Source organism: Pristis pectinata, chromosome 5 (assembly GCF_009764475.1).
Source record: "Pristis pectinata isolate sPriPec2 chromosome 5, sPriPec2.1.pri, whole genome shotgun sequence".
NCBI classification, from domain to species: domain Eukaryota; kingdom Metazoa; phylum Chordata; class Chondrichthyes; order Rhinopristiformes; family Pristidae; genus Pristis; species Pristis pectinata.
In genome coordinates this window covers 54028935-54053047 of record NC_067409.1, presented here as the reverse complement: position 1 = coordinate 54053047, position 24113 = coordinate 54028935, and the positions used below count along the sequence as shown (strand labels likewise).

Below are 24113 nucleotides of genomic sequence, written 5' to 3'. Positions count from 1 at the left end.
TCCAGGTCATTAATACAGTAAATAGTAAATAATAGAAGGCTAAGACCTGAACCTTGGAACACACACATGCCCCCAGCATGATAAAGGCCCATTTGTTCCAACTCTGTCTTCTATGTGAGAATCAATCTTCAATCCATGCTAACACACTTCTCCCAATATCAGGAGCTCCTCTCTTGCATGGCACCTTGTCAAATGCATTAAATGGGATGCTCTGGTCATGAGACTGCTGCTTGCAGGTTCATTAGTACCTCAGGCCCAAGGCACAGAGCACCACTAAATCAGCTTCACACAGGAAATGCTATTTTCCTTGCCCACAACACCCAGTGCCAAGTGCAAATAGAGAGACAGATCCAAGTTTGAGCCCAGGAGTCACAGATTATAAAGTAGGGAGTCATCAGGGCAAGGGGCAAATGTCCAGTGGGTCCTTGGAATGTAGTTGAGATTTGGCAAATTGCTGGCTTGGCATCTACAAATGGATTGGGGAGTGGGGCAAATGAAGAGATGTGGTTTGACAGTGGAGGGTGAGGGGATGGTGTGTTGGGGTCCTGGAATTGTGGAGGAAGCAAGCTGGCAAGGGATTGAATGGTGAATTGGGAGCCTGGGATGGGCAGTTACTGGAGCGAGTTGTGAATCAGGCTGGAAGTGTAGTGGAATGGCAAGTCATTGGCCCTTTCAAGTTGTGCCAGTGACCCCAGTGCCAAGTGCTTCAGAACAACATGAACTAGTTATTCCTGGCAGTGTTCTAAATGAGAATTGCAAAGGGAATTATATCATTACGCATGCTTCTGGCACAGAAAACTGCTGACCTGTAGAAACATGATGCATAACAGGAAGAGCCTGGTGAAACAACCTGAGAAACATCGTAATTGCATTCCACTCCAAAAAAAAACAATTTTCATTTGCAAAATGTTGAAAAACAGATTTTTTGCCTATGATTTGCTAGGTCAGAATTGATCATCCTGAATATTGATGCTGCTTTTTATGTAGTACTGCTGCAATGGAATGGGAAATCGAGTGCGTGCCCAAGTAGGAGGTTTGTTTTGCACCTTGCGCCAAATCTAAATATCACCCCCAATTTTTTTTTAAAGAGGTGAGATAAATATGAGTATTTAACTTCATAGTTAATTATGGATTGGTTTTCTGTTAAAGTTTGAATTAAAGTTACCTCTTCCTGACTGCATTCAGCCTGCTTCTTACCTGGGATGAAATTGGAGTCATAGGTACAGGCTCGGCTCTCACTGCTATTCTCAGAACACTGGTAACCCACTGGAAATAATATTTTACAATGGCGAGTACGTCGTTGTGAACCTGATACTTCACACTCCGACCATGATGACCACTCTGACCAGTTATCTGCATAGGAAGAGAAAATGTTAAACATACTCTCAGCATAAAGATGGCACCTTCAAGCAATAAATAAATAATGAACCATTCTTTACTTTCTGAAACATTTCACTGATAGTTTTCAAGTGCTTCATCTCTTTTTACTATTGAACAAAATAAAGAGTAATGGATGACAAAATATCGTCCGACCATTTTGATCAGGAAAGAATATTCCCATAACAAACCTTCATGTATGAACTTAGAAACAGCCCAGTTTTGATACCATCAGCTGAAAGTCTCCTCTGTGCTAGCTTTTGAGATTCAATTGTAAATCATATTGGATAGACTCAACTAAGTGCCCAATTACTCTGGTAAGTATGAGAGTCACCAGTTAAATACTTCTACCAGAATGCTATCCTAAATTCTAAATACATCATAATTCATGCTATTATGTTGAGATATATTTTCTCCTGTCACATATTTATCTAAAAGTACATTTTGTAACTAATGACTGGACTCTAATGGTAACTTCATTAGTAAATATCTTAACACCGACTGGACCTTTACAGAAAATAACTTAGCACTCTTCCAACTTGAAGGAAAAATGTACAAACTTTATTCAACATTCTGTACATGCACTGGTCAGTGAACTTGTGGCACAAATTAGTACAAAAGAGGTATGATTTAGTGGCCATTACAGAAACGTGGTTGTATGGTGGAGGTAATTGGGAATTAAATATCCAAGTGTATCAGGTAATACAGAAGGATAGGCAGGAAGGTAAGGGAAGTGGGGTAGCACTCTTAATTAAGGATGAGATCAGGGTGATAGTGAGAGACGATACAAGATCTAAGGAGCAGAATGTTGAGTCCATCTGGGTAGAGAACAGGAATAGTGAAGGGAAAAAAATATCACTGGTGGGAGTTGTCTATAGGTCACCGAATAATATTACAGTGACACCAGGCAATAAACCAAGAAATATCTGAGCACTGATGCATATAAGAATGGAATGGCAGTTGTCATGGGGGACTTCAACTTCCACATAGATTGGGTGAATCAAGTTGGTCGAGGCAGTCTTGCGGAGGACTTCATAGAATGCATCGGTGATAGCTTTCTTGAACAGCATGTTAGTGAACCTTCAGGGGAAAATGCTATTTTGGATCTGGTCCTGTGCAATGAGACAGCTAAAATTAACGAACTTGTAGTTGGGGATTCTCTTGGAAAGGGTGATCATGGTATGATTGAATTTCTCATACAAATGGAGGGTGCAATAGGTCTATCTAAAACCAGTGTAGTATGCCTAAACAAGGGAGACTACAATGGGATGAGGGGGGAGTTGTCTAGCGTAGACTGGAAACACAGGCTATGTGGTGGGACAGTTGAGGAACACTGGAAGACCTTCAAAGAGTTTTTTCGTAGTGCTCAGCAGAAGTATATTCCAGTTAAAAGCAAGGACATTAAAGGTGGGAAGAGCCAGCCTTGTATAACTAAGGAAATAAAAGAAGGCATCAAGCTAAAAGCTCATGCATACAAAGTTGCCAAGAGTAGTGAGAAACTGGAAGATTGGGAAAACTTTACAAAGCAACAAGGAAACTCTAAGCAAGCAATAAGGAAAGGGAAGATAGATTATGAAAGTAAACTAGCACAAAATATAAAAACAGATAGTAAAAGTTTTTACAATTATATAAAGCAGAAAAGGGTGGCTAAAGTGAACGTAGGTCCCTTGGAAGATGAGAAGGGGGAATTAATATTGGGTAATGTGGAAATGGCTGAGGCCTTAAATTACTATTTTGTGTTGGTCTTTACGGTGGAGGACGTGTCTAACATGCCAAAGAAAGATGTCATGGATGCGATGGGAGGTGAGGATCTCGATACAACTGCTGTCACTAAAGAGGTGGTGATGAGCAAACTAGTGGGCCTAAAGGGTAGACAAGTTCCCTGGTTCTGATGAGATGCATCCCAAGGTAATGAAAGAAATGGCGGAAGTATTAGTAGAGGTGTTTGTGATAATTTACTAAAATTCTCTGGACAGGTCCTGGCGGACTGGAAGACAACAAAGGTCACGCCACTGTTTAAAAAGGATGTAGGCAAAAGGCAGGTAACAACAGGCCAGCTAGCTTAATGTCTGTAGTTGGGAAAATGCTTGAAGCTATCATTAAGGAAGAAATAGCGAGACATCTGGATAGAAGTGGTACCATCAGGCAGACACAGCATGGATTCACAAAGACAGGTCCTGTTTGACAAACTTACTGGAGCTCTTTGAGGATATAATGAGCGCAGTGGATAGAGGGGGACAGGTGTGTGTTGTATACTTGGATTTCCAGAAGGCATTCGATAAGGTGCCACATAAAAGACATCCATAAGATAAGGATGCATGGAATTGGGGGTAATGTATTAGCATGGATGGAGGATTGGTTAACCAATAGAAGACAGAGTTGGGATAAATGGGTATTTCTCTGGTTGGCAATCAGTGGAGAGCAGAGTGCCGTAGAGGTCAGTGCTGGGCCCACAACTGTTCACGATATACAGTACATTAATGATCTGGAGTGTAGTATATCTAAGTTTGTTGATGACACTAAATGGAGTGAAAAAGCAAATTATGCAGCGAGTCTACAGAGAGATATAGATAGGTTAAGTGAGTGGGCAAGGGTCTGGCAGATGGAGTACAACATTGGTAAATGCGAGGTCATCCACTTTGGAAGGAAAAATAGAAGATCACATTATTATTTAAATAGTGAAAGATTGCAGCATGCTGTTGTGCAGAGGGACTTGGGAGTGCTTGTGTATGAATTACAAAGGTTGGTTTGCAGGTGCAACAGGTTATCAAGAAAGCAAGTGGAATGTTGGCCTTCATTGCCGGAAGGATTGAATTTAAGAGCAGGGAGGTTATGCTGCAACTGTACAGGGTACTGATGAGGCTGCACCTGGAGTACTGCAAGCAGTTCTGGTCTTACTTGAGAAAAGAAATACTGGCTTTGGAGGCGGTGCAGAGGAGGTTCACCAGGTTGATTCTGGAGATTTGGGGGTTAGCCCATGAAGAGAGATTGAGCCGCCTGGGACTATGCTTGCTGGAATTCAGAAGAAAGAGAGGGGATCTTACAGAAACAGATAAAATTATGAAAAGGACAGATAACATAGGCAGGAAAGTTGTTTCCACTGGTTGGTGAGACTAGAACCAGGGGATATAGCCTCAAGCTTCATGGAAATAGATTTAGGATGGAGATGAAAAGAAACTGCTTTTTCCAGGAGAGTAGTGAATCTGTGGAATTCTCTGCCCAGGGAACCAGTGGAGGCTACCTCATTAAATATATTTAAGACACAGTTAGATAGATACTTGCATACTAGGGGAATTAAGGAGCTATGGGGAAAAGGCAGGTAGTTGGAGCTGAGTCCACAACCAGATCAGCCATGATCTTATTGAATAGCGGAGCAGGCTCGACAGGCAGAGAGCCTACTCCTGTTCCTGTTTCTTATGTTCTTCTTATGTTCCTATGCACATTTCTCTTAGTTATAGTCATCTCTTACAGTTATCAACACAAGTTCACACAAAACTCATTTTTGGAAATTATTTCTAAAAACTGCAAGAAAAATTCAGTAAGAGTACTTTAAGGTCCTCTGATGTATTCTACATTCCCTACCTGGACAAGGATGTGTGTTGCACAATGCTTCTTCGGTGTGCAGACCTAGACAGATGTCTCCACCATAGGCAGGTGCAGGATTGTTGCAGGAACGAGTCCTCATGTAATGTCCACCTCCACAAGTAACTGAGCACTTGGACCAAGACGACCAACAGGACCAGCCACCATCCACTTAAAAAACAAATAGTAACCATTCTGATGGAGGGTCTTCGACCCGAAACATTATTAGCAGTTTGTCTTCCTAATGATGCAGCCAAACCTGCTGAGTATTTCCAGCATTTTCTGTTTTTGTTTTGATTTCCAGCAATACAGTTTTATTTTAAATTTACAAAGAATACATCAGTAGGTACTTCCCAAGTTACCTTGCTGGGTTATTGCTTTTTATTATCTTCAGTTTCAATGTCCAATTTAAGGTAACCAGGATGATACAACGATTTAGCCAAGTGAACCAGATGTCATATTTCCAAGTTTGCTGACAGTACTAAAGTAGGCAGGATTGTGAGTATGGAGGAGGATGTATAGAGGCTTCAGGGGGCAATGGACAAGCTGAGTGAGTGGGCAAGAACATGGCAGATGGAATATAAAGTGGAAAAAAGTAATTCTGGTAAATATGACAGAAAACAGCATTTGTTAAATGGGGAGAGTTTGGGTGGTGGTGTTGTTGAAAGGGACCAAAGGGATCAAAGCTTCAAACAATTAAGAGGACAAATGGCATATTGATCTTTATTATAAAGAGAATTTGAATACAAGACTAAGAAAGTTTTATTGCAATTGTGTAGGGCCTTAGTGAGTACTGTGTACAGTTTTGATCACTTTACCCAAGAAAGGATGTACTTGCCATAAAGGGAGCACAGCAAAGATTCACTCAACTGGCTCCAGGTATTGTGGGTTTGCCATTTGAGGAGAGATTGAGTAAAATGGGACCATGTACTCTAGTGTTTAGAAGAATGAGAGGAGATCTCAGCAAAAGCTACAAAATTCTTACAGGGCTTCATAGGCTACATCCAGGGAGCATGTTTTCCCCAGTTGAGAAGTCTAATCAGGGGCACAAGTTTGAGAACAAGGGGTAGGTCATTTGCAGCTGAGATGAGGAGAGGGTGCTGAACATTTGGGATTCTCAGCCATTGACTTCATTCAAAACACGACTCAATAGATTCCAGATATGAAGAGAATTAAGGAAAATGCACTGATAGAAGATCAGCCATGATCTTGATGAATAGCAGAGGCTCGAAGGGATGGATGGCCAACTCCTGGTCCTATTTCTTACATTCTTATGTTCTATTCAAACATATATTTGAAATTACTTTTCAATTACTGTTCTATTCAGGCACATATTTGAAATTACTTTTCTACTTAAAGAAAAAAAATACTTTTTGTAAATATAATACAAAACAAATGACCGAGAGGGACTTGTTATATTTGTGTCAGGTACCACCATTTTAAAGCCTTCCTCTTATGGACATTCAGCTAAGACATGGTTTTACACTGTATCTGGTCAGGCAAAAAAAACAAATAGTTTACATACAAGTGGACCTGATACCTTAAATGTTTCATGCACTTTATAAAACACACACACACAGTGTAATTTCTGCTGGTTAGGCTCAAAGAATCTTTCCCCAACTTGAGGGGAGTTCCATTACCTAAACTCCAAAAGCAGATCTGCACATGCACATTAAATTCTGCAATCACAACAACTAAGAGGCTGTCTGCCACACATGCTCAGAATTTTGCAATGAAAGTAGGCAACACATGCAGTGCCAGCAGCCTTATCACATTGCCAAAACAACTCCATAATATCCTTTCTAATACAAGGAGGCATTCAGTGGAATGGACAACAGTTCCAATGGACCAACAAAAATTTTGAAACGACAAGCAGGAATTAAAAAAGCAATAAAAGATAGGAAGTGAAGGGATAAAGTCATTGATAACTCCAACAAAGTAGCAGGAAGATGTGGATTTTGTCTCTCTGAAATTGACCTATTCATGATAGATGTGAGAATTTTCCACATATATAAATTGCTGTTATTTCTTTTATCCAGAATACCGCAAATTGGTGTCTAAAGAAAATAGGGACCCTATTTACATGCATATGAAAATCAGAAACAATGTCTTCTCCTTTAATGTTTTTGTGCAATGCCAAGCTATAAACTACAGAAATCAATCTGCAGATTCTGCATTTAATCAAACACCAACTGCAGTGACAGTGAAGCTCACAGCACAGCACCAGTTGGGGGCTGCTAAGTTCTTTGTAGATATTTTTCATTTCAGCCACTGATAATTTTTCAATTATTCCTGTGGAGCTGGAGCTGATTCCTGTGTGTATTTTCGTCAGAGACTGTGGCAGATGTAGGATACTGTTTGAATCACAGTATTAATGTCAAAATTTGAAGATTGTGACATCTGGGATTCAGCTTATTTAATATTAGCTTGGGCTGATGAAAAAAAAACATTTTAGGTAAACACAAGTCCCAAATTCTCTGATCGTCTGTGGCAAAGCTCAGCAATACATGGAGGTCCAAAGGTTGATCCTGGAGTAAATTAAATTATGTTCCATTCTATAACCATGTCTCACCAAAAATTTGCTTTGAAATTGTTACCTTCCACTATTGCAACTGGCAACCATTGGAGTTCTACCTTAATACCCTTTCATCTGAGACGGAAATTTCTCAAAAAATTCAATACTTGTAAGCTCCTCTTATAAATAGACCAATGTCTAGGAACAATTCTTGTATTTTAGGTAACTAGTCTAGAATAGCTAGCCAACTACAGTTCGTTTTAAGGCATGGGAGAAGCAGCAGTTATGTCAATCATAAATCAAACTATTAATAGGCGAAACCAGAAATGTCACAAAATAAATATTAATGATGATACCTATCTTCTCTAATTCACCAAAATAAACAGAAGCTTTGCTGACAAGCTCCAAAACCATGTGTTATTTGGATTTATTAATCATTTTAATATTAGGCAATATACAGACCAATGCAATAATATTTGTTTTATTGCCTTTGCATAATATGAACACAAGTAACTCAGCTGATTGCAGGTTAAGATTAATGCTCAGGGTTAGAATTCCAGTAGGACTCACATAACCCTTCATGTGTCTAAGGTGGATATAAGAGTATGGCCTTGCAGGATATTAGAGGTAGATATAGCAAAACGTGAAGAGTGTGTATCACATAAATCTTATGTACAAACATTAGGTGCTCCTGGCAATAGGAAAGATTAATATCAATTCATAATAACATTTGGCAATGTCGCTATGTGCATACTTCTACTTTTCCTCACCTTTCCTTCTTCATGTATAATATGCAGGAAAAAGAATATAATTTCTAGGACTAGAAACATTCAGTTCATTTGCAATCAACAATTTTACCCTGTCACAGATCATTTTCAGGCACCAAAGAAGCAGCACGTACCTGGACAAGGCATGATGTTGCACTCCTGGTATTCAACAGATTGTCCTAGGCAGGGAAGTCCTCCATTCCTTGGCTCAGGATTATTGCACATTCGTTTACGACTTCGAATTCCTCGGCTGCAGTCTCTGCTACACTGTGTCCATGGCAGCCAAGCAGACCAAGCCCCATTGACTGTGTAAGCAGAAAATCTCCCGTACCGTAAGATGCTTCCAGAAAACCCTTTAGGAAACATGGGAGTAAAGTTATAGAGCCAAAGGAACTAAAAAATATAATTTGGAATTAAAAAATATAAATTGCTTACCTACTGAGAAAAGCAAATAGTGGCAGAAGTAATATTTTATGGGAGCAGATTTTCATAAATATTCAGAATTATCATGGAAGCATTAAAATGTTTAAAATATATAAATAATTTTAAACTTAAAAGAGAACATTAAATGAAACACACATTGAACAATTAACTACATTTGAATTAATTCAAACAAAAAGGTCCACTTACCATTCCTTGGCTGCTTCCACCCACCACCCCTCCCCCCCTCACCCCCCACTGATTTCAAAAAACCTGCTGTACTTGTGCACAGGACCAGCAGGCAGATTTCCCAGCCTGAGAGTTAGAAAGTTTGGGAAAACTTGCAGTCCTCTTGGACTTCACAGGAAGTCAATCACACAGCACAGGTATCACAGGAGTAAATGGCACTGCTGACCTAAGCTCATGGCAGTGCTGGACTTAGGAAACTTTACGGAAAAACAGTAAGGTGCAGCCAAAGCGCTGGTGCCCAAATGGAAAATCTACTCTTTTAAGTCAAAGATTATAAAAACGGAGTTAAAGTAAAATATCCCAAATAGGAAGTTTCCAGTGGTCTAAAGGTTCTTCTGTGTTGGTAGGAGCACATTAAACAGGTGATGACCATAATAGAAAAGGCCTGGGACTTCAACAATGTGGAACAAGCAGTGGAACTCCTCAAGTCACTGAGGGTGGTCGTCTGGAAAAAGCCATAAATTTTAATGACAGATAAAACACTCCAAGCCTCTCTTAAGACCAATATATCCATCCTGAGATATGCTTTCACATACTGAACCAATTGCTCTTATGATTTATTATTGTACCGATCCATTTGCTTTGGAAGTGCAGTGACCAAATACAAGTAGCAGAACAAGACTGAACTTAAATAAAATTTCATTATACAAGTGCAATGGAAGGCTACTTCACAATAAAGTGACAGAGGTTTCCTGAAGTCTTTAACAGCTGTCCTGGTCAACAGTCTTTGTTTAGGCTGTCCTTGAAGATGACTAAAAAGAGGCAGAAACAAATTAAGCAAAAACAGAATAATCTATCTTGGATGAAAGTGTCTGCCAGCTTTCAGGAAGGTTTATTTTCCCCCATCCATTTACCATTTTATTTTTTTCCTTTTAATTCTATTAATAGTTATTGATTTCATGTTTCAAAGACTCCACTGGTGTATTTTTCTGGGCAGTCCATGTACATCTACCCTGTTATGCCCCCTTGGGATCTTATATGTTTCAATAAGAGCACCCCTCATTCTTCTAAACAGCAAAGAATATAAAACTAATTTCTTTAGTCTAGCAATTCTCCAGAAAGAAACATTTCTCCTCTCTATCTGTCTATGCTTTTGGGATTGACTTTAAACACAGGGGCTCACATTACCAACTTGGTTGCAAAGATTTGTCCAGATTATGTTATCAAAATACCTTTACTATAATTCTCAAAAGAATTGAACCTTACTGAATTGACCTTACTAAAAACAAAAACCAAGAAATTGATCTTTAGTGAGCAATTTGATCCATTTCACCCATAATGCTGAGGGTCAGTGTTTACCTTTATTTAGAAAGGCACAGATTAATCAAGAGCAGTCAGCACGGATTTGTTAAGGGAAAGTCTTGTGAGATCAACCTGATAGAATTTTTTGAGGAGGTAATAAGGAAGGCAGTGTGTTTGAAGCAGTCTACATTGATTTTAGCAAGGCTTTTGACAAGTTCCAACATTGGCAGGCTGCTCAAAAAAACGTAAAGGTTTTGGCATCACAGGAGAATGGAAGATTGAATTGGTTCAATGACAAAAAGCAAAGGCTGGTGTTTTTGCAACTCGAAGGCTGTAACCTGTGGGCTCTACCAGGCTCAGTACATACACTCCATTGCATTTTCTAATTTATATTAATGATTTTGACATAAATGTAGAGGAGACAAGAAAGAAAATTTCAGATGATACAAAACATGGTTGACAGTGAGAAGGAAAGCTTTGGATATCAGGAGGATAGCAAAAGTCTGGTTCATTGAGCAGAAATGTGGCAAATAAACTTAATCCAGGCAAGTGTGATGTAATGCATTTGGGGGGATGAAACAAGACAAATGAATGGGCAATGAATGGGAGGGGATTAAGTAGTGCAAGGGAACAGAGACAAATTGTAAATTAAGTCCTGAAAATCTTGAAAGGAAACAGACCAGGTAGGTAATGTGGTTAAAGGCTTACCAGATACTTTCCTTTATGAGCCAAGGCACAGAATATAAGAGCAGAGAGACTGTGCTGTACACAACACTTGTCAGGCCACGGCATGAGTTTTGTGCAGAGTTCTGGTCATCAAAGATCAGGAAAGTTATAGAGGAGATTCATTTTGCCAAAATTGAAAAATTAGGCAAAATTAGGAAAGATTGGAAAGCCAGGTTTGGAAAAGAAGTAGCTGAGGTTAATTGAGGTGTATAAAATTACGAGGTCCCTAGACAAATAGGAAGAAACAATTTCCCTTTGCTGATGGGTTGAAAACCAGGAGACATGTATTTAAATTAACCAGTAAAAGGATGAGAGTGGAAATGAGTGTGGTAGGAGTCTACAACTCGGTGCCTGAAAAGGTGGTAGATGCAAAAACCATAATCACATTTAAACAAAGCTCGAACATGCATGTCAAAAACTGTGGCATGCAAAGACCAAGTGCTGCAAGATGATAGATGAGGTCAATAACTTTTATTCAACTGACACAAACTCAAATGGGCAAATGACCTCCTACATTGTAAATTTTCAATAATTTAAGTCCTCAAAATATACAGTAAAATGATTAAAAAATTAAAAATTATTTTTTCAATGAAAATTGCCAAGCCCATCGAATGAATGGGTCAGTGCTGAATGTGCCGGATGTGGCTGGTGTAAAGCAGCTCGCACAAGTATGAAGTGACCCTCAGCTCAGCAAATTACACAACACCGCTGGATTGATAGTGAGACCAAGGGCAGAGTGCGAGGTCAGATGCAAGCATCTGATCTTCAGCATGTTCCCAACTTCAGTGCTGCTGTATGTCGGTGAGAAGTCTAAAATGTGCTTCCACAATCACTGACCAGCCAACAATTCTCCATGGAACTTTTGGCTAGTAGGCAGCACAACCATTTCACGCCATATGTCAGTGATAATAAATCTGATTCTTCTGATTCTGAACCCTATGTGTTGGAAACAGAGAGAGATGGGATGAATTTTGTTATGAAATTATTGTGATATTAATCTCATCTAATCTCTGCCCAACATGTGCTGTTCATGTAATTTGTGCCAGGATGCATGTACAGTAGGGTTCAGACAACATAGTTCCCCATCTGAAATCTAAGCAACAACTAGTCCCTACTCCTAACCACCCCCAATAGTCCCACAAATCCTTTCACTTCTGATACCTCACCATTTTCCTATTGAGTGTTACAACTGAATCTGCTTTCACTCCTATCTCTGGCAGCATATTCCACACCCTAACTATTGGCTGCATAAAAAACATTTTTCTCATAATACTTCTGCAAAAAGTTGTTCCTCATGTCATTTTTGGAAAATTACTTGTACAATCCATGATCTATTAAGGTTTTTCTTTTACTACCCACACTGCAAATCAATTTTCCCAAACTAATATCCTCTTAATATTTCCTCCAGCCAGCTAATTTAGCATCTAATTTGGCACATTTAAAGCTTCCGATATCAAGTGCAAGTATACAGTCAGTGCAGTAGCGTTTGTGTAGTTAATTTTGTGCAGAGCATACTTGTAGGTGCCAGTCTGGTTCCAGGCTCAGTCACTAACCTGTGCAAGCTCAGCCAGAATGGTAGTATATTGTTACAATTGTCCTCGAGGCTCACATATTCTGAGTTAAGAAGGAAAACCAGAGATGTTTCCACTCTTAATTTCTATCCATTTGTACTTGCTGAATATAACCTAGCCTAGGACTCTTGAGTATGGTTATGATGCTCCCTGGGTTGTACTTTAGTTGTCTGGCTTCTGCATTGACATATACAAAATAGCCAATTAGATTAAGCAAACTTGTTCCCTAATTAGTAATTTAATAATTCATCATACTCTAAAATGAATGAACTGCTTTTGTTCTGGAGTCTCTCGTGCATAAAATGCTCCAACTGCTTTCTGATCATCATGAAAATGAAGACTGCAACTTACCATCATGTAAAGACATACTTTTTTCTTGCAAATACCCTCATATCAATTTTATTACGTTAAATTTGTATCTAACAGGTGTTCCAAAAATAATTGGGCTAATAATTGTATTAGCAACAAACTGTTATTATGCTTGAGCATAATACATTTGTCCATTATTTTAAAAGATGTATTAATTCATAGATAAGCTCGAGCATAATACATTTGTCCATTATTTTAAAAGATGTATTAATTCATAGATAAGCTCATCCCTTCAAAATGAAAGGCAGAGAAATGTCAATACTGTCCCTATTTTGTTGAGCTCTGTAACCCTATCCTAACTATCTCCTTGGGCTGATTACGGATTCATGGGCTATCGGGAAAACACAAAAATTGTTAGAAGATAATTTTCTATGATCTCAGGTACACTAAATCAATCAATGTTCCCAAATGTTTCATGACTTAGGGAAGCTACATAATTCTAAAACTCAAAATTCTGTTGTACACTCACCACCTGCAGAACAGCCTGTCGATCCATCACTGGAACAGTAGCGCATCTCTATCCTTTGACGGCCAACATCTAACAAGTTTGGGTCAGCCAAGCGTGCCTTGCACGTGTACCTAAATCTCTGCTCGTAATGACCTCCATTGTCCGAAATGTTAACAGGTGTCCAAGGGGTCCATGGAGTGGTCTTCTTCAGTTCTGGACATAGGTTGGTATTACAAAGTTGATATTCCTACACATTTATACAAACAAAATGAGCAGAATTAAAATTTTACCACAATAAAAACTAAAGCATCAGTGGGCTAGTTTTGCATGTTTGCAACTGGCTTATACATTTCCACAAATCAGGATATAAAAAGAGGACACCAATATGGCAGATGTTGTTCACTCTTAATGTAAAAAGTGTGCAACACATCTTGTATCATTGAACAAATCTAATCAAGAGGATGGACTTCATTCCAGTTGTAGGACAGATGGGAATGAGTCCTTTGAATAATATTACTATGGAACTTAAAGTAAATAATAGCACCTATAAGAAAAGGTAATGATCCAAATAATATTACATTGTTCATATTACACTGTTCTGCCTCATATACATTTTGTGGTCATCATCCCAGCATCAGGTTGTTTTTACCCACCTCAAGCGAGTACGAGTTAGAAGTTAAAACCTGAAAAACAATTTCTATTTGGCCTGAAACCATAATTATTACATATGGCATTTGTTCTTCTACAGGAATTTTCATCTGAAAATTTAACATTTTGAACAATCAGCTTTTAATTGTTTTGTGTGTCAGATAATGAAGTAAGATATTCAAGTAAGACAAAAATTCTAGGTCCAAACACGAGAGTTGAACTTTCATGTAATTATATGTTATACACATAAAAAATATCGAAAATGTAGAGATCGTTAATGTCTTCATAACCAATCCAAAGAATTCCACTTGGAATATTTATGGGATGTTTACCACTTTAAAACACAATATTTTCTCTGCACTATTTAATTTAGGTGTTTTACATCAGCTCACATTCTGTTGAATGGCATTTCACTTTAGAAGAAGGAGGTCTCTTTTTATCCAGAAGATTATATTTTCTATCAACTATTTTGTACTTTGTGTTGAGTCTTTTGTGGTCAGAGCCTTGACTGTGATTAAATTTCCAACATCTCTTAGTTCTGCAGAAACAAATCTCTCCACATCCACAGTGACTTCTCTGTTCTAACTCTAGCTTGTGCAATGCAATATATAAAGGAATAATGTTCTTCAACTAGACTGGGAGGCAGATAGCGTTCAAGAACGGGACCCAATGCCTGACATTATGAGCGAAATGTCACATTGGATTGAAGGCCATACAGGGTTTAAATCTGTGGGTAAGGCGTTGGGGGTTAGAGGTAGAGATCTCATCTATCTGTGTTTATCAATATGCATTTATTTAATGTGAAGATGCAGGATTATATTTTAATATCTATCCTAGTACAGTGACCCTACAGTAACTAAGCTAATTCCTACGATGGTTGTCCTATCATGAGCAGCCAAAGAAGTTAGATCTATATTTTTTGGAGATTAGAAAAATGAGAGGTGATCTTACCAGAGCATGGCAACTCGTTGCAAGCTGCTCTCTACAGATCCACTCATTACTCTTACTATAATTGTTCTACATCAATGCTTTCTGTACTAACCCAATGTAACTGCACTGTGTAATGAATTGACCTGTACGATCGGTATGCAAGACAAGTTTTTCCACTGTATCTCGGTACAAGTTACAATAACATACCAATACCAAAATTCTGAGGGAGCAGTTGCAGAGAAAGAACCAAGACGAGTCTCATATTACAGGATTCGAGACTTGGAGCAAGAGGAGAGTTTAAAAGAGGTAGGTCTTGGGGCTTGCTTGTCAGATTCACTTTTCAGGAATTTAAAAGAGGCAAGTTTGCTAATTGTTAATTAATAGTTAATTAGCTAATTAATTGCCAGGATCAGCAGCTGAATATTCCAGGATACAGATGCTGCAGGCACGACAGAGGCTCAGGTAAGTGAGGAGGGGGTGTTGCCTTTTTGAAAAGGGAGTACGTAGCAGCAGTACTTAAGAGATAACATTCTTGGGGGATTGTCCAGTGGGGCTATATGGGTAGAACTTATAAACAAGAAGGGGAGGGTCACTCTAGTGAGGCTGTATTATAGACCTCCCAGTAGTCAGTGGGAACTTGAGAAGCAGGTGTGGAGAGAAATTGCTCATAGTTGTAAGAATAATAGGGTTGTATTAGTGAGAGATTTTAATTTCCCTGGTATTGACTGGACTACTCAGAGTGTTCAGGGCCTGGATAGGGTGGAATTTGTGAAATGTGTCCAGGAAAGTTTCCTGAGGCAATCTATAGAGGGCCCTACTCTGAAGGGTGCAATACTGGACCTCCTCTTGGGGAGCAAGGCAGGGTAAGTAACTGAAGTGGCAGTCAGGGGGCACTTTGGCTCTAGTGACTATAATTCTATTAGTTTTAAGATAGTGATGGAAAAGGATAGGACAGGCCCACAGGTTAGGGTCCAAAACTGGAGCAGGGCTAACTTTGGGGGAATTGGGCAGGATCAAGTCTAGGTCGATTGGGTGAGCCTATTTGAAGGGAAAGGAATAGCAAGTGGGAGGCTTTCAAGAGTGTGAATATCAAGAGTCCAAGAGTAGCATGTTCCTGTTAGAGTGAAGGGTAAACTTGGTAAGTTTAGGGAACCTTGGCTGACGAGAGATATTGAGTCTCTTGTCAAGATAAAGAAGGAAGCATACATTTGTGTTTAGGAGGTTGGGGGACAAGTGAATCCCTTGATGACAGTAAAAAGATTAAGAATGCTTTTAAGAGGGAAATAAGAAGGGCAAAGAGGCTACGAGATGGATCTGGCAGGTACGGTTAAGGAAAATCCCAGGAGATTCTATAGATATATTAAGAATAAAAGGGTGGCCAGGGAGCGAGTAGGTCCCCTTAGAGATCAGCAGGGCTGCCTCTGTCTTGAGCCGCAGGAGGTGGGTGGGATTTTTAACGAATATTTCTCCTCTGTGTTTACTGAGGAGAAAATCATGGTTGCTCAAGAGATAAGGGAAACAAGTGAAGATGTTTTGGAGGATGTTTGTACTACCAGGGAGGAGATATTTGTAGCCTTACAGTGCATTAAGGTGGACAAACCCCCAGGGCCTGACTGAGTTGATCCTCCGACTTTGTGGGAGGCTGGAGAAGAAACTGCGGAAGCCCTTGTGGAGATATTTGATTCATCGTTAGCTGCTGGTGTAGTTCCCAAAGACTAAGGTGGCTAATGTTGTTCTGTTGTTTAAGAAGGGTAGCAAGGAGAAGCCAGGGAACTACAGGTTGGTCAGCCTAATGTCAGTAGTGGGAAGTTACTGGAGGGAATTCTGAGGGACAGGATCTACTAGCATTTGGATAGACAGTCAGATTAGTAGGAGTCAGCATGGCTTTGTCTGTGGAAAGTTGTGCTTAATGAACCTTTTAGAGCTCTTTGAAGAGGTAACCAAAAAGGTAGATGAGGGTAGGGCAGTGGATGTTGTCTGTTTGGACTTTAGCAAGGCCTTCAACAAGGTCCCACATGGTAGGCTGGTCTGGAAGGTTAAGTCCCATGGAATCCAGGCAGAGCTAGTTAGATGGATTCAAAATAGGCTTGGAGGTAGGAAGCAGAGGGAGGTGGTTGGTTGTTTCTCGGAATGGAGGCTGGTGACTAGTGGTGTGCCGCAGGGGTCGGTGTTGGGACCCCCGTTGTTTGTCATTTATATAAATGACTTGGATGCAAATACACAAGGCTTGATCAGTAAGTTTGCAGATAACACAAAATTAGGAGGTTTTGTTGATACTGAAGAAGGTTATCATACATTACAGGGGGAATGTGATCAGTTAGGGAAGTGAGCCAAGGGGTGGCAAATGAATTTCAATACAGAGAAGTGTGAGGTGATGCATTTTGGTAAGTAACACCAGCGTAGGACTTGTACTATGGATGATAGGGCACTAGGGAGTGTAATGGAACAGGGACCTAGCAGTTCAAAGGAATAGTTCACTGAAAGCTGTGTCACAGGTAGACAGGGTAGTGAAAAAAAGGCATTTAGCACACTGGCCTTCATCAGTCAGGGCACTGAGTACGGGAGTTGGGATGTTATGTTGCAGTTGTACAAGATGTTGATGAGACTGCACTCAGAGTATTATGTACAGTTTTTGTTGCCCTGTTATGGGAAAGACATTATTAAACTGAAGGGAGTGCAGAGAAGACTTACAAGGATGTTGCCAGGACCTGAGTTATAGGGAGAGATTGGGTAGGCTAGGTCTTTATTCCTTGGAACATAGGAGAATGAGGGGTGACCTAGCAGAAATGTTTAAAATTCTGAGAGGCATAGATAAGGTGAATGGTAAGACTTTTCCCCAGGGTAGGGGAGTCCAAAACTAGGGGGCATAGATTTGGTGGGGGGGGGGGCAAGATTTAAAAGGGATCTGGTGGGCAAAATATCTGCGCAGAGGGTGATGAGTATATGGAATGAGCTGCCACGGGAAGTGGTTAGGCAGGTACAATAGTGTCCTTTCAGAAGCACTTGGATGGAGGGGCGGGGCTCAGAGGGATATGGGCCAAATGCAGGAAATTGGGACTAGCTGGGTGGGCACCGTAGTCGGCATGGACTTTTTGGGCTGAAAGGCCTGTATCTGTGCTGTATTGCTCTATGACTCTGTTTCTACTAGTGTGAGAATCTTGAACGAGGGAACAAAGTGACAAGATTAGGGGGTGCTTATTTAAAATTGAGGTGTGTAGGAACAACTACTTGGAGGGTGGTGAATCTCTGGATTTCTCTCTCCCAGAGAGTTGTGGAGGCTGGATTATTTGGGGTATCTAAAGAGGAAGTAGAAGCTTTTTTTAAAAGATCAGGGAATTGAGAGTTGTGGAGATCTGGCAATGAGGAGATGAGGCTTGGGACAGATCAGCCATAATCATGTTGAACAGCAGGGCAGGCTTGAGGGTCAACTCCTATTCTGCTCCTATTTTCTTGTGTTGTCCTGAACGTTATCACTCAAGGTAACCTGTTAATTGCCATCTCTCATCTAAAAAGTTCAGTTTAAATTGTGTCCTAGAAAACATACATGACCAAAAAACTGTCCATGGTCTGTAACACAATATGCTACGTAGTGGTCTATTATTCCATGGCTATGATGCTTGATGTCTGTGGCTCTGTGACAATTTAACTGAAGGATTAAGGCAGTGAAGTATTAGGATACATTAGACTTGGATAGGTTGCCAAGTACTAGGAAGTATTGAAAAGTAGATACAAACAAAGGATGCTCCCAACAACCCTTCACAGTATGTAGGAAAACCATCTTCGCCACCTAAGCATGAAACTAATGTTTCCTGGTCAATTACCTCTTGAATACTAGGTCCCTAAGGTTTTTGCATAAGGGATTGTCAGCCACCTTGCAGCTCCATGGACCCAGATTTGATCCTGACCTTAAGTGCTGTCTGTAAGGAGTTTGTATATTCTCTCTGTAACAGAGTGGGTTCCTCTCTGTTGCTGCAACTTCCTCTTGCCTCACAAAGACATATTGGTAGGTGAATTGGCTCCTGTAAATTACCCCTAATATAGGTAAGTGTCAAAATAATCAAAGATAATTTGATTGGCATGTGTGAGAGAGAATAACTTGCAGTGGTGCAGGGAAACCAGGAAGGGGAATGGGATTAATCCCTTGGGAGTCATAGAGGGCTTAATGGACCACATACCATCTTTCTGTGTCATCCAAGTACAAGATGAAAGCTGTGCTTTCTTGCCTCTCTCATTCATCATCCCACTCTGATCCCTAGTTTTTCCTGCTCATTGATTTTGGAACCTCACTCGGTGATAGACTGACTGACTCTCTTTATTGGGTACTATCTTATCAGTTAAAACTGTGCTGTTGCTTCTGTTTGTTAAGTGTTATACTATCTCAGAATGCTAGATGTGAAATCCACAGATCTGCATCCTACTGGGGTTTGGGTTCCAGGAGGAAGATTCTGATTGATTTATGTGAATTTTATACATTGTGATTTCATTTAATATTCAAGGTTGGAACTTCTGTTTTTGTGGTAACTGCCATAAATCATGACAGGCATCCACCCTCACACTCTATTAAAGTAGGCCATCGGCTGTCAGTCAATGAAATGAATGGCTCCAACATTCCTCAGCCCCTTGATGCCAGATTCCAGAATCAAATCAGGAAGCAACTGTCAACTGGTCATCGTCTTTCTATCCCTGTGACACTCGCACAGGCAAGAATAGCACCAGTGTCTGGTTCCATAGCTATGGCCACCTTTGGGAAGCATACAGGATCCGAAAACACTTCTGCAGAAGTGTGGAAATTCCCCAAGCAAGTTGCATCTTGGGTTAGCGTGGGGGTGCTGGAGGGAAGTGGAAGAAATGATCTTGCCCCACCCTGCTAAAAGTCCCCTATAGAGAACTATGCCACTGCAGCTTCCAGACTGCCTGCTGCCTCTCCACTGAGAATTTTCCCTGTTGACCAGATAAAAATGACCCAAGGCTCCAACTCCTGTTGCAGTCTTGCAATTACAAATGTCAAGATTCTCCTCAATATTTACTGGACCTGTAGTTTACTTATTCAACGTTTAACACTGGAAATACCAAAAAGATGGGCTTTTGAGTTTAGCAATGGGACCATTGCCCACACAAACCAAATACTGTGTGCCCCCAGCTCAAATTAGAATGATCTGTATTCCTGTCAAACATTAGCAATTTCTGCCCCAAGATATTTTAAATAACTGCCCATTAGTTAATCTCTGTATCACTGAATTATCAGGAGTGAGATGTAGACAGATGTTTTCCAGCTGTCTTTCCAAGAAGAACTGAATCAGTATCTTTTTTAAATGGAACAATTAAGCATTACTAATGATGTTAAGTACCTGAACAAGTGTAGAAGAATTTGTTTTTCTTATTATAGGATTTTATGAAAGAAATTTCATTGGATGAAAGAAGTTTATAAAAACTTTCTTTAGGTTACTTCAGGAACCAATATTCTGCTCTAAATTTGTCTTGAATAACTACCAGTTTTTAAAGGTAGAGTAGATTTCAGTGTTTCAGTAATGGGGCCAGTTGTGACTAATAGATGCAAAGTCAGTTTTATAGCAGAACTACCCTTTTGGCTTTCCCACCTCTAAAACCATTCTAATTGCTTGGGTGTAAAGTAGATTCACACCACTGCTTGCTGAGGTGGAGGGAAAATGTCCACCTTGCCAGTTTTTCTTTCAGAAATCAAACGTCAAGTCATTTTAGTGAAACTAGAATAAAGGCTGTCGTTGATAATGTTATTGCAGGAATTATTAAAATGCCATTTAATGTCATGAGGTATGTGGAAAGAGAATTTAGTGCAAATGCATTCAGCACCTGTATCATTGTTCTACCATCTGTAATGTCTGCCCCATTGAGTACTAGTGCAAGACTGATTTTTGCTGCAATGAAGGATCTCGTGAGTAGTTAAGGAAGTGACAATGGAGAAGTGTGACAAAGGCTCCTTCCTCCTGTGCCCTGGCCTTGGGTTTCTGGGGCTCTCCTTGAGGAATGAATGTTATTGTAAAAGATGCAGACCTGCAGCAATTTTTTTAAAAATTGAAAGGAATTTCATGGCTCACATTCCCATTTCTCCAACAACTGGGGTGAGGGAGTTACAGAAGAATTCAGCCTGAAGCCCTACACCTGGTCCTTTCCCAGCCAGAAGATAAGGGAGGAGGCAGCAGCAGTCCTAAAAGTGTTTACTGAAAAATTTAGCAGGGGATCATCTGAGGGCGTTCTGAATGCAGTATTTGGGTAGCAATCACAGATTGCAATTACCTACCACTCTTAGATTGGGGAAAAGTGTTTCACAGTGCTTTAAATGTAAGGTAATCTGAAACAAAGGAAGAGGCTGCAAGTCTTGGCCAAAAATTTGGTCCGTGTTGGGTTTTATGGAAGAGAAAGAGGTTAAGAGACAGATTTGGAGAATAGAACCAATACAGCCAAATAGAGGAAGGGGGACAGATGACTAGATTCAGGAGAACAAAATATTTGGACTGGATTGTAGAGCTGGAGGATACAAAAGAGGCAAAGTCTTGAGGGCTTCATACAATAATACACAAATTTTACACTGGATGTGCAGGAGGAATGGTAGTCTTGTAGGTAAGAAAGGAAACACAGAGGTAAGCAGAACCTTGCACAGGATAAGATACAGATGGCAGAGGTTTGGAGGTGCTGAGATGGATGAGGGTGAATGGAGGCCAGCTGGGAGAACATTAGCAGAGTCTGGAGTCAACAAGACATGGATGGGCGGGGGGGTGTCAGTGGTAAATGCTAGGGTATTGTTATGGCAACACAATCTGCTGGAGGAACTCAGTAGATTGAGCAGCATCTGTGGTGGGGGGTGGGGGAATGGGATTGTTGATGTCCTGATCCAGGGGTTTGACCTGAAACATCAATGATTCCTTTCCCTGCATGTATGCTGCTCAACCTGCTGACTTCCTCCATCAAATAGTTTGTCGCTCCAGATTCTAGCATCTGCAGTCTCTGGTCTTAATAGCTTTAACACTACTTCCTTCCTAATGCAAACATGTTCCAGAATATTAGCATACCCTTTCCCTAACACCCCAACCCCCACATCCTTTTCCCTGGTGAATACTGATTAAGTATTCATTTAAGACCCCACTCATATGCCCAGGCGCCACCCAAAGATTTCCCCCAGTGGTCTGTAAGAGAACCTACTCTTTCCCTAGCTTGTACTTATGCGAAAAGTTTTTGTAATTGAAACTCTTCAGCTTTCCTCTTAATTTACCACTCATTTTGACAGTTAAAATGGAGGAATGACAGAGAAAAAATAACTTCTTAATCCAGGCCCAGGTGAGGCAGAGATTCGTGTACACCTCCACCAGCATCATCTACTGCATTTGGTGCTCTACATCAATGAGACCAAGCGCAGACTAGGCAACTGCATTGCAGAGCATGGCTATCTTGAACTTCCAGTTGCATGCCACTTCACCTTCCCTTCCCATTTCCACGCTGACCTGTCTGTCCTCGCTGCCACTAGAAGAGCACTTCATATTCTGCTTGGGTACCAACGACCCAAAGGAACATTGAATTTTCCAATTTCAGGTAACCCACACCTATGTTCATTCCCCACTCTTACTGGTCCACCCAGGTTCTCTGACCCTTTGTTCACCTTTCCATTTCCATCTGCCCATCATCCACATCGGTTTCTTCTCCCTGGCCTACCATCCCTAACCCATCCCTTATTTGGTTCTACCTACACATCATCCCTCCCTTCTCCGGTTCCACTCATCACCTTCTCTACCTTTACCCTCCCCTTTCTCCCCCTCCCCGTCCCCCACCTGCCCATTATTTTTTTTTCTTATCAGTTTCCACATCACCCACCACCCTGTCTCTTAATTTCCCCCTCACCCAACTGCCTCCATCTGCCCATCAACCCCAACTCACCCAGTTCCACCCATCACCTACCAGCTCCCGTCATACCCCCTCCCTCTCACTTCTTTATATTGGCCATCTTCCCTCTACACTCTCAGTCTGAAGCAAGATAATGACCTGTGCCTCCACACTGAATGCTTGACCTTGCTGACTTCCTCCAGCAGTTTGCTTTTTCATTATGCTCCACATTTCAGCATCTGCAGTGTCTTATGACCCCACTCCATCCTTGTTAAGATGTGCCTTCAGTACAGTAGTTAGTTGATGCACATCCTTGAGGATTTTGTTTATGGACCTACAACCACTGATTGAAAGTCAGTACAGACCAGCTCATACGAACTGCAGAGGTACAGAATTGCGTCATTTACCATGAACCACTGCAGTCTGAGATCAAGGTTGCCATCCTGCTTTTAATAAATGCCCACTGATTTCAACACAAAATCCAGTAGCTTTTAATGCATTCAGACTGTTTTAATTTAATACTGGGTGTGTCTATGGCTCTCAGTGACAACATACTTGTTACACACTTGTTTGAAGTGTCAGTCAATACAGCCCCTTCCCTAACACACCCCAACCATTAAGAGCAAACAGATGGAATTTATGATGTGTTTGACCAATGGCCTGCAGTGTATCACTAAAGTTCACAAGATGAATCACCATCCCAAAACAGGGCTGAAATACTCAAAGTCTGTTCAAGCATCCAGTCACTCTGTCGCTGACTGTGAGACAGGCGAGGAAAATAAATGAAAATGAACTTATGAATTTCAATACATGTTCCTACTTCAAAAGAATAGGGGTCATTGGCTGGATCTGTTGAATCAAAATCCTTCTAATCTCTATGTAATTTTTATATGGTTGGAATTAGTTCAGCTGACACCTCAATTTTTCACACTCTGGCATTTTCTGCATACTATGTGATATCAAAAAGATTTCACTTTATTGGAGATTTTCAGAGTAAAATTAACTTTGCACTCGATTTGCTGCACAATATTTGCTTAAATTAAGATCATATTCAAGCCACAGAGAGTGCTTGGCATTTGGAGGAATAGTTGCGACCTGGAAAAATTTTGATTAAGTCTGTCATTGAAAAGGTTGCAAATATAATGATAAACTCACCCTGTTACAACCTGGACAGTCATCACCATTCTGACATGTTCTTCTCCGAGCCTGAACCCCTCCCCCACATTGTGCAGTGCAACGTTCCCATGGACCCCAAGGAGTCCAGAATGTGTGTGGAGGACATTGAAGATGCTCATTGCAGTACCTAGAAAGGCAACACAACAAATTATACATTTATTGTAGAGTGACCATCATAGAAAAATAAAGACTGAATTAGTTTCATTTTTGTCTTTCTTTCCTTTTGATACAACTTCCCACTA

At 40.5% G+C, this 24113-nt stretch overlaps 1 protein-coding gene across 5 annotated transcripts in view; it reads right to left on the bottom strand.

The window, feature by feature from the left end:
* sema5a (sema domain, seven thrombospondin repeats (type 1 and type 1-like), transmembrane domain (TM) and short cytoplasmic domain, (semaphorin) 5A) overlaps positions 1–24113 on the bottom strand; it is a 166896-nt gene that overhangs the window by 15568 nt on the left and 127215 nt on the right. For all 5 annotated transcript variants that reach the window (XM_052016670.1, XM_052016671.1, XM_052016669.1 and 2 more), the window contains 5 exons: positions 23851–23998; positions 13288–13513; positions 8376–8594; positions 4960–5130; positions 1198–1353 (listed from right to left, as the gene is read on the bottom strand). In XM_052016670.1, coding sequence (XP_051872630.1) covers positions 1198–1353; positions 4960–5130; positions 8376–8594; positions 13288–13513; positions 23851–23998 — 920 coding nt within the window. The remainder of the gene's footprint in view (positions 1–1197; positions 1354–4959; positions 5131–8375; positions 8595–13287; positions 13514–23850; positions 23999–24113) is intronic.